Source organism: Triticum urartu, chromosome 4 (assembly GCF_003073215.2).
Source record: "Triticum urartu cultivar G1812 chromosome 4, Tu2.1, whole genome shotgun sequence".
NCBI classification, from domain to species: domain Eukaryota; kingdom Viridiplantae; phylum Streptophyta; class Magnoliopsida; order Poales; family Poaceae; genus Triticum; species Triticum urartu.
In genome coordinates, this window is record NC_053025.1 from 604,282,092 (window position 1) to 604,292,007 (window position 9,916).

The following is a 9,916-nucleotide window of genomic DNA, read 5'->3' on the forward strand; positions in this document are numbered from 1 at the left end:
CAAGAGAAGGAGTGGATATCATCTACTCAGATTTAGCCCATTTGAAATTTCTAAAAAACAAGTCAGACCCTATCGACACGCTTGCTCTTCCTGGTGCATGTCTTCTTCAAAAGTGTCACAACGATCGCCAAAAGATACCGTGGAATGGACGTTTGCCTATATGGCACAGCACAAGCACGCCTCAAGCGGCGCACCCAACCCCTAGTTTCATATGATAGATGACTGCTATGTCCATAGTTTAGTTTCAGACTCCCAGTGGTATGTTCGTATGAGTGAACATAGTTTCAGACTTTCAGTGATTTCATACCACTGAACTTTCAGACTTCCATTTGCTATGTTCATAGTGTCACTTCCAGTGGTAGGTAGTAGAGGCAACACTAGTTTTGTATATTTCACCTGTTGAGTTTTAGAGCACCTGATCAGAACTCTGATGCGTGTTTCTATATCTGCGCAGGGAGAGGCAAAGAGTACAGAGCTCATTGGTAAGGCCACTCGCCAACATCCCAGCTTTCGTCGCGCTCAGACAGATTGAAGCCGCCAGGAGATCGACCTGCCTGCTTGGGCTCCAGTCGCTCAAGATCTGCAATAACAAGAAATGAGACCGTTTCCTGTCATACACGTTACGGTTACCGTTGACCGTCTCCATGGAAGAAGAGTACTTTTGAGAGGAACAAACACTTACTCTCTCCGTCCCATAATATAAGAACGTTTTTGACACTAGTGTAGTGTTAAAAACGTTCTTATATTTTGGGACAGGGAGTAGTTTCTAGCATTCCTGACCCGAAAGCAACAAAGACGCCCTTTGCTACTGTGAACCGTTTGTGCGCTTTTTCAAGTGAACCCGCCAGCCACTATTGCTCTGCGTAGCTTATAATGTCTGGGCGGTTATGTGGTGATTATGCTGGCTGTTTCATGTTCATGTTGGCTTGTTCCTTTTGTGCTACGCATTTCATTGGTGCTGTGAGTTCGCTTGAGACATTGCTTACTTCGCTTCTGTTGCCATTTATTTTAGATATTTAGTTGCAAAATGGTTAATGCACAGCCCTCTTGGGTACATAGAACTGCCAGCCAGGCTGCTTCTGGCCCCTTCAAGGATTACTACAGAATGAAGATGAATCACTTTCCATCCGGCTCTTGAATGTTGCGAAGATGGCGCCAGAGCCCACTCGTTTCATGCAAAATCAATATACTCCATTCTCTCATACAAGGCCACTTCATATTTTTATGTCTAACTTTGACCATTAAGTTTACCAACAAAAAGTGAGTTCTATGCCACAAAAAGTATTTCATTGGATGCACATTTGAACGAACTTTCTGATGATATATCTTTGATGACATATAATTCATATTCTATTGACCAAAATTATAAGTCAAAATTTGACACGAAAAATGAAGTGGCCTTGTATAAGGGAATGGAGGGAATATCTTATTACATAGTCACATTTTCTTTAAATAATAGTCACTGTAGGTTATGCAGTTAGAAAGTACTCTTCGTTTCTTACCCTGCAGATTTGGTTCTAGGTCTAGAAAAACATGTATGGAACATTGGAGCTACAGGTACAGAGCTTTTCATATTTACTACACTCCTCGCAAGATAAAATAAAGATAATTAAACAACCGTAAATGTTTAACATGGCAATTTTTATTTTGTAGATCATACGACCTTTTTTATATCACTCATTGTAATTTTATAAAATTAGAGAGATGACAGTTTTTATAAAGTAGCATGGCGTTTTTTCATAAATTAGATCATGACAATTTATTTGAGGGTCTTCATTTGTGTTACTTGCATTTTTTCAAAAGAAAAAACTAAATGGGCCTCTGGGCCAACAAGAGGCCGCGCTAGAGAGAACCATCTGAAACGACGTTTGCCGATAGTGTTTTTGGTTGGAAGGCCTCCTAGCTAAACAACTGGGTCCTTAGGGTTCCCTCAAAAAAAAAAAAACTGGGTCCTTAGGGTCCTAAAACAACTGAGTCCTTAGATTTGGGGCTCCTCCTCAACCCGGCACACCTACGCGCCGCCGTTTCATCCAGCGACCTCCTCCCTCCTTGCCCATAAGACGCAATTCCAATGTCACGACTGACTGGCAGTAGCCACTTACCAGCGACACTACACTACCGCACGTGCCAGCTGAACGCCACTAGTAAGCACATTCACACGTCGCTAATTAGGGGATTCTATACTAGTGCTTGTCATTGTTCGTACCACCACCGATTTGGTCAGGGATGGGGGCTTGACACATCACCGTCGACAGAAATCCTCGTGTGTTCGGCTCTTGAATGTTGCAAAGATGGCACCAGAGCCCAAACACACTTGGCCACGCTACACTCAATCATTTTGGTCTTCTTGAATCTTTGATTTTAACAATTTCATGGTCGTCAATCATGCTCTCTCATTTCTCTCCATGGGCTCACACATCGCCCATCCCCCACAATCGTATCCCTGAACAAAGCCTTCATCCACTCATTTTTGTCTTCGTACAGTCTCTCGTCTTTTCCCTCTTTCTCGCCACCATTTTTTCAGGCACTTGCTGCCGCAATGACAACAACGACGCCTCTAAAATATCATCCATGTTGCATACACAGAGGAACAACATGTGGACGCATGAAATATGCTTTTCAAGGTTAACCATTTTATTTTATTTTGGTCGGAGTGTGCCTGTTCCAACACATAATAACCATCCATGTGGCAAGCTACACAAATAGGTTCTCCCCATAAATAAATAAATTAATATCATGTGTGGATTCAAAGATCCACGTATCAGATATTAAACTGATAAGAACAGATACTGCACTTGATCTTAGCCGAAGGCCGAGAAAGGTATGCTTTAATTGGTGACCCTGCGTCCACTTTTATTGCTCCCTGAACCGCCTCTCCCCAGGTGCAAAAGCAACATTGGACTATTCAACAATATGGGAGTATTCGCTAGAAAAACAAAAGGCTGCGCTGGTCCAACCAGCGATGCGGGCCGGGTGGGCCAGCCTCGCTGGGCTGGTCCTCGTTTTGGGATCGGGAACCTACGCAACGGCCCAATTCCCCTATGCCAAAAGACACAGTCGCATTGGCCGAAAGCCGCCGCCGCCGCCGCCGCCGCGGAAGAGCGCGGCTGCCGCAGCAGGGTGCCGAACCCTCGCCGCAGGCAGAGACCGCTCTCAGCTCCACGTCTGCACCCTCACCCCAACCGTAACCTCGCTCGTCTCTCCTTTCCCCCTCTTTTATCTTTCACACATCTTCGTTAGTTAGGGTTTAATTAAAGTAGAATCGGGAGAGGCAGTAATCTTGCCCTAGCGAATCCGTAGTGAAATTTACAGTATTTTGGCGAATTGGTAGGAACATCTTGATGATTTGACAGGTGATATTTACGGCATTTTTGTGAATTAGTGGTGGTATAATTGACTCACTGGCCTCCCCTAAACTTGGATCGCCACCACTGTCTACAAGGTGTGCCACTCGGTTCAGTTGTTGATAACTCCATTGTCTCTGATGAGGGAAATAGTTTCAGTTTTCCTTAATTGCAATGTAGATGAGTATTACAGTTGCTGCCTTGAACTGTGCTCACTTGGTTCAGTGATTGCCTGAAACTCAGAGTCCAATGTGATTTGATCGATTCTTTTACTGTGACTGTTATTGGGAAGGAGTAAATTAAAATTTCTTATCAAAGCTGTCCGCGTAAACATCAGAGGGATTATCACCATTTTTTTTTGTTTGTAAAATGTATATTGGTCACCTGATGTGATTCAGTTTAGTGCGTGGTTGGGTTGGATCCAGAGTAGAATCAGCAAGGAGCGTCTCCCATTATATCACTTGATATGATTAAGAGTGTTGCACGCTTGGGTTGGATAATGTATATGGCCTCTTGTTCGTTTGGTCTTTCTCATGGTCATGGTGCTGCCATGAACAATGTTTACTTCTGTTTGATGACCAAGTGAAAAATAGATAAGCAAATGATCGCTATGCAAGTTTTCTAGAAGAAGGGAAGCATGCTATTCCGCTTTTACATCAAGCAAAATCATCACTTAGAACTATTTATTTCAAGGATACTCTACAAGGCACCCCACCTGTCACGATATGAAAGTTATATAATTGTATATAGCGTTGTCTCACTGAAGATATTATAGCTAGAGTATGTTATCTTAGAAAAAAAGTCAAGGTGTAGGTGGTTCTAGAGTAGTTTCTTTTGATAGAAGTTTGACATGTCTCAGTTGACACTCATGTTTGCCTTATTGTTCAGCTAAAGCCTGCTGCATTTCTTGTACTGTATTAACTCCTGAAGTATTTATTAACTCCAATTATGTTTCAGTTCTTTATTTTGATCCATTATTCTTGAATTTCTATGCAGCAGAGAAGTTACCACTGTGGAGAGAACCTCGAAGAACGCCTGCCCTGCTTCAGCCTCTACCTCCTTGCCTTTGTCTGGCCTCATGTTTGTGCAGATCTCCTGGACAGCCTGCTTCAAGAAATTCTGCTTCATGAAATTATTGCTCTGTTTGACTCATTCCATGACTTCCTTGCATTCATTGGCACCTGCCGCTCTTGGCGCGCTGCAGTCTCTACCTTTCCCTCTGTGCATACATTCAGCTTCCCGCCGCTCCACTTCAAACCAGATGGTCCTTATGTTCATCCACATAGCGGCCCTATCAAGCCCATCCTTTTATCTGATTGCAAATGGCAGCTCAGTGATCCTAGCAAGAAAAACTCATCTCTTGCGTGTTCAGTGCCTAAAAATAGTCCAAATAAAATGCACTATTTGGGCTGCTCGTATGGGTATCTTATCTTCTCCTACAAGGTTCACTGCCTCCTTGTCGATGTGTACACTGGTAGCAAGGTGATGCCCCCCCAAACTCCCACGTAACAGTGATCTTGGATACTTTTGTGGCATAGGCATCCTTACGGCCCCATTGATTTCACCTAACTCTCGCCTCCTCCTTTTCTCAAGAGATTCCATGTTTGAGTGGCAGGTTGGAACAAACCCCTGGTCAGAGCACACCTTACACCTGACACCTGACACCTCACTATACACCTGACACCTCAGTTCAGCATGCAAGAAATAGCAATTAAAAAGGAGTTTGTGCCTATGAACTCATGGTTGGTGGTCTATGGTGACATGCTTCTCTTGATTGACCAAAGGTTCAGCTCTGGCGGATTGGGTGGCTCATCTAACACGATCTTTAGGGTCTCTCGCCTCAACTTCTCTGTCGAGCCAGCTAAGTGGGTGAAGTTGGAGAAGCTGGATAATTATGCTCTGTTTGTTAGCCCTGACAGAAGGAATCCTACATTTTGTTGCATGAGCCCGGAAAGATGGGGAGGAAAGAGTAACTGCATTTATTTTGCAAGGCTAACTGAAGATCCCGATGAAACTTGGACCGCGGTCGAGTTTGGTCAGCCAGTGCCAGACAGTGCAGTTCGCGCCATGCTCTTCTATGATATGTCGTCCCCTCCAGACTGTGGTGTACTAAGTAGCCTCTGGGTGTTCCCCAGTTTAGTTTATGGTTCTGGCTAGTAATTCTTTCTAGTTCGCAACTAGTTCTGTAGCTGTAATGGTTTTCTGACTTTGGGACCTGTCCAAGTATGATTAATCTGTATGGGATTGCATCTGTCATCTGGTTGCGCTGGTAGATGCAGCAGTAGAATGGTCACATGTGTTTCAACCATCTGCTGTTAAATGAGACATATGTACTGTCAAATGTAACCTGGGTACTATTGTGGACAAACTTGTGGTGTATTCAACTGTACCTCTCTTAAAAACGGCACCTTGGATCATTCATGTGCTTTTCATTGTTTGCGGGATTGGATCATTCATTGTTGAACTGAATGAATGTACTGATTATGGTGATTTTCTTGCCATTTTTAGTTCATAATGTGGTGATGGAACAGGAGAAACCTTGTCTGTTTACTCTGCAAATGACGTCTTGCGCTTTCCTCTGTGATCAAATCATAGGAATGCACTGTCCTCTCCTCCAGTTTGTTATCTCTAGCCTAAGACTACTCTTGGCAGGATGATCTGCAGCCTGCATTTACAAGATGGCTGCATTTCAGCAGCTAAATTAATGTGTCTTTTGACTGAACTTTAAGCCTAGATAGAGGCAGCAAAACAGTTTTGCCCCTCAACTTTAAACCTGGATGTATAGAATCCAACGGTCTTAGAGATCCTGCCAACTCATAAACACACATTCAGGATGCCATTGGAGAACTGACCAACTACTTTTCAGGAACATAAACTCTACCAGAAATGTTTCTATGATGGAGAACAACACAGCTGTGCACGCTGAGGTTACATACAACCAAACTACTGTAGGCCATCTCCTCTAAGTCCATTCGCATACTCAGCATGATCAAACATCACATCACAGTTTACATCATCTAAGCAAACAAAAAGGCAGAAATATGCTGAGCAGGGCACATACAGAAGAGTCAGGTAGGCTTATTTGCAATTCTCAATAGAAAAGAAAAAGAATACATTATTTGCTGGTACATAACAGCTCCAGAATTGATGCAACTGTTTGACTAACATACACTCCCTCCGTTCCAAATTACTCGTCGCAGAAATGAATGTATCTAGAACTAAAATACATGTAGATACATCCATACCTGCGACAAGTAATTCAGAACGGAGGGAGTAGAACGTTACATAAGGCTCATCCCCAAGGGAAACGATCATTCATGGAAAATCACCCGGGGTGAGGATTTGCCATCTGTGATTCGCCTCGCCACCAGTTCTTGCTCATCCTCACTCTTTGGAAAGGAAGACTCTGTTGAACAACACGACTTGGTCTCAAGGGCATCGCAGTACTTGCATTGCTCAGCTCCTTTGAGAAGTATCGCCTGCAAGTTGGGAGCTCGGTCCAGCAAGGCTCTTATAAACGCAAACTGCTGTTCTAGCGATCTAAAGCCGACAAACTGGAGCTCTTTCAGTAGCCCGTTCTTGGAGCAATGGAAGTCCATCTCCCACTGAGGATTTTTCCTTTCTGCAAATACCGACCTTCTTTCCTCATCGTTCACAAATGCGCTGCATGCATGGTCCCATGCCTATATTTGCATGAACAATATGTTACGGATGTAGCTGGATTACAGTATTAAAAAACACTTCTCTTATTATGTATTGAGCAACAACATGCATTTTTTGCTGCGTGTTCGAGGAAAGAAAAAGGAAGGCAAAGGAAGGGACACCTCACTTCAATTTTTACAAAGATGGAAGGTAGAAATGTGTTCATAAATTTTGAAAAGGAGAAAAGCTTACAAAACATTAAAATGAAAGGGAAACAACAAAACTGGAATGGTAGACTGAAACAGCATTACCTCAATAATTAATATTTCCATGGAGGGTGCCGCCTCAAGGAAGGCTGTTGTCCATATAATGTCAAATTCAACAAAGGTACCACGCAAAGTCAGCTTCCTTAGCTTGTTGAATGCGGTGTAGAGTTGCTTCATTTCAGGTTGGATCCAAAGCTGATCACAAAATTAAAAGAAAATAAGAACAAAGCAGTTCATAAGCATCTATAAGAAACAGTTTAAAAGCATAGAGATGTATGTTATCAAATTATTTACAGGTATGTGTGTTCTCCATCATGTAAAATACACATCCATGGCATAACTAGATAGCTCTGACCATATATAGAAAATACAAATGTGTGACAGTATAGCGAATACAAAAAATGAACTAGTACGTACATTTTCTCCTTGGAAATCCAATGTCAGAGTATGTATGCTTGTGGTTCCATGTAGAAGCTCACTTAATTTAAATACTGTATTATAATATGTTAAAGCAGATGAGAGTTTTAGTTCCCCAAGAGACGGGACATCGCCAAACGACAAGGGGATATATTCGGACACCCAAGTATCCCAATGGAGCTTCTCCAGTTCTGGAAGGCAGACCAAATCAATTCTCTCAAAGCAACATGTGTCGATTTGCAGAACACTGAGTTTTGAGTTTGGTGCATCTATCTTCCACACAGAGCGGCGACCGGCATCACAATAATGGAGGCTTAGATGCTTCAGTTGTGTGCAGCAGTCAAACAGGAGATGGTGCATATCCAACTCGATAAAACAAACCCCATGAAGAGAAAGTCTTGTGAGACAACAGAACACACTGGGGTAGGCATTGAAAAAACCATACATGTCTTTGGCGAGCTGTAGCATGTGCAGCTCAGAAGAGTCACCAGGTTTCAGATCATCAAGAAGGCAAAGGTCCAAATCTTTCAGCAAAGCACTGTCAATCGCATCACCTAATAGTGGGCCAATGTCGCTCAAGAAAGTGCTGATCAAGTAGAGCTGAAGCTGCAGTGTTGTGATGGTGGATTTTCTCTGAGGTTTAGCAAATAAACACTTGGCTGCTTTGGTTAGAGCCACCATAGCTTGCTGACAGTCATTTGCCGCAATCGAGTATGGGCATGGAACAGGTAGGAAATGCCTGACATCAATGCTGAGCTCAGGCAGCAGCCAGGGCAGCTGCCTCCACCGTGTTGACAGCAAACTCGTCCTTACAGCAGAGCTTATGTCGACTTTCCGCAAGATAGACAGTAAAACATCATCCATCAGCACGCTCAACCTATCTTCCTCCTCTGGCTGCTGCATACAGAAATATGGATCCAGTTACTTTGTCACTATCAGTTAACAAAATTCAGAGACTCGAAACAATTATAGCGTACAAACAAACAGTAGTCCCAAGCCATAAAAATAAAATGACAGGAGCTAGGAATGTGTAGCTACCGCGAGACCCAAACTAGCACAAAGTCATCCCAAAGCACATAAAATCATGAATTTCCACCACATTTGACTGAGCACCCCAAAAATCTCACTAATCCCAGTTAGTGTCAATCCCCTTCCAATACACCAGACCCGCAGCCCCCTAACAACTTGATGCCGCCCTAGTTGGGGGTCGAGGAGAATGCGGCGGACAATGCGACGCCGGCCGAAACAAGTACTACACCAAATCCTTCAGGAGTCTGTTCTGTTAATAAGGGTTGATATCAACCCTGCTTTCTGTAATTACCCTGGTCATCAATGAAGAACTACTACACTGTTTCGATTATAAACCGGTTGTTTTCTAAACGGCGTCCACCGAATCGCTGCATAAATCGAGAGTATAGTAGTAGAAGAAGAACGGCGACAGGATCAGGGCGATTCTCACCGTCGCTTTCTTGGCCACGGGGGACTCCATCCCCTCGGTTCCTCACGGAGTGGCGGCCCTTCCCGACGCGGCTGTTGCGCTCGATCTCGCCGCTGTAGGCGGCTCACACCAGCCCGGTGCGGCGCCGGCCTACCCCACAACCCTCGATTTGGTAGGCGGCGGCCCTCTTCCGGCGGCGCTCGATGCGGGGAGGTTACAGGAAGAAAATCTCGATCTGGACAAATTACCGGCGAGGTCCCAGATTTAGGGCCCGTTCTGGTCCCCCGCTACATAGGCCTGCCGCCCAGCCCAGCACCGCCCAGATGTAGCGGGGACTAGATGGAGGGAGCGCCTACTCGGGGAGCTCCTAGTTGGCGCTTCAGGCGCCAGCTAAGGCAGCTGGCGCTCACAGCCGCCGAATCGTGGGCCGGCCCATGTGGCGACCACGCCCGTCGCTCGCTAAACTCGCCCGCCTGGTCCCTCGCTGGATCGAGAGCCTCGAGGGCTGTTCATACGGTCGCGGTTGACCAGTTGACTGACTGGTCAACCGTTGAATTTAGAAAAAAAATGAAAACTTTAAAAAAATCACAAAAAAGAAAAAAAATCGACATTTCAAAAAAGTTCACAGATTTGGAAACCTTCATCCTTTTATTAAATCATCAAATTTGTAAAAAAGGTCACAAAAATTAAAAAAAGTTCATCAATTTTGAAAAACAGTTCATCGATTTTGAAAAAGAGTTCATCCATTTTTAAAAGAGTTCATCGATTTTGAAAAACAATTCATCCATTTTTAAAAAAATTCATGAATT

General features: G+C 43.9%; 1 protein-coding gene, 1 non-coding gene and 1 pseudogene across 3 annotated transcripts; 1 reads left to right on the forward strand and 2 right to left on the reverse strand.

Moving 5' to 3' along the window:
• Positions 1 to 2,632: 2,632 nt before the first annotated feature.
• Positions 2,633 to 2,825, reverse strand: LOC125555205. Its single transcript, XR_007304638.1, has one exon. It is a non-coding gene; the product is annotated as a U2 spliceosomal RNA (small nuclear RNA).
• Positions 2,826 to 2,962: 137 nt separating this feature from the next.
• Positions 2,963 to 5,761, forward strand: LOC125554958 (annotated as a pseudogene).
• A 656-nt stretch (positions 5,762 to 6,417) lies between these two features.
• Positions 6,418 to 9,445, reverse strand: LOC125553106. 2 transcript variants are annotated; one of them, XM_048716881.1, is made up of 4 exons: positions 9,129 to 9,445; positions 7,670 to 8,563; positions 7,298 to 7,447; positions 6,418 to 7,027 (listed from the first exon to the last, which is right to left on the reverse strand). In XM_048716881.1, exons 1-4 carry the CDS (start codon positions 9,156 to 9,158, stop codon positions 6,656 to 6,658), a joined length of 1,446 nt encoding a protein of 481 aa, XP_048572838.1. In that variant the 5' UTR covers positions 9,159 to 9,445; the 3' UTR covers positions 6,418 to 6,655. The 2 variants fall into 2 exon arrangements, with proteins under 2 accessions (XP_048572838.1, XP_048572836.1); XM_048716879.1 differs by having other exon boundaries at positions 7,670 to 8,566; positions 9,129 to 9,444.
• Positions 9,446 to 9,916: the final 471 nt, after the last annotated feature.

What these genes read in the sequence shown, in the direction of transcription:
- LOC125553106 (XM_048716879.1), bottom strand. Translation starts at nt 9,158, where the DNA reads ATGGAGTCCCCCGTGGCCAAGAAAGCGACG. An exon ending in CCGTGGCCAAGAAAGCGACG is followed by an intron (nt 8,567 to 9,128) that starts GTGAGAATCGCC and finishes TTCTGTATGCAG; the next exon opens with CAGCCAGAGGAGGAAGATAG. An exon ending in TGGATTTCCAAGGAGAAAAT is followed by an intron (nt 7,448 to 7,669) that starts GTACGTACTAGT and finishes TTTTGTGATCAG; the next exon opens with CTTTGGATCCAACCTGAAAT.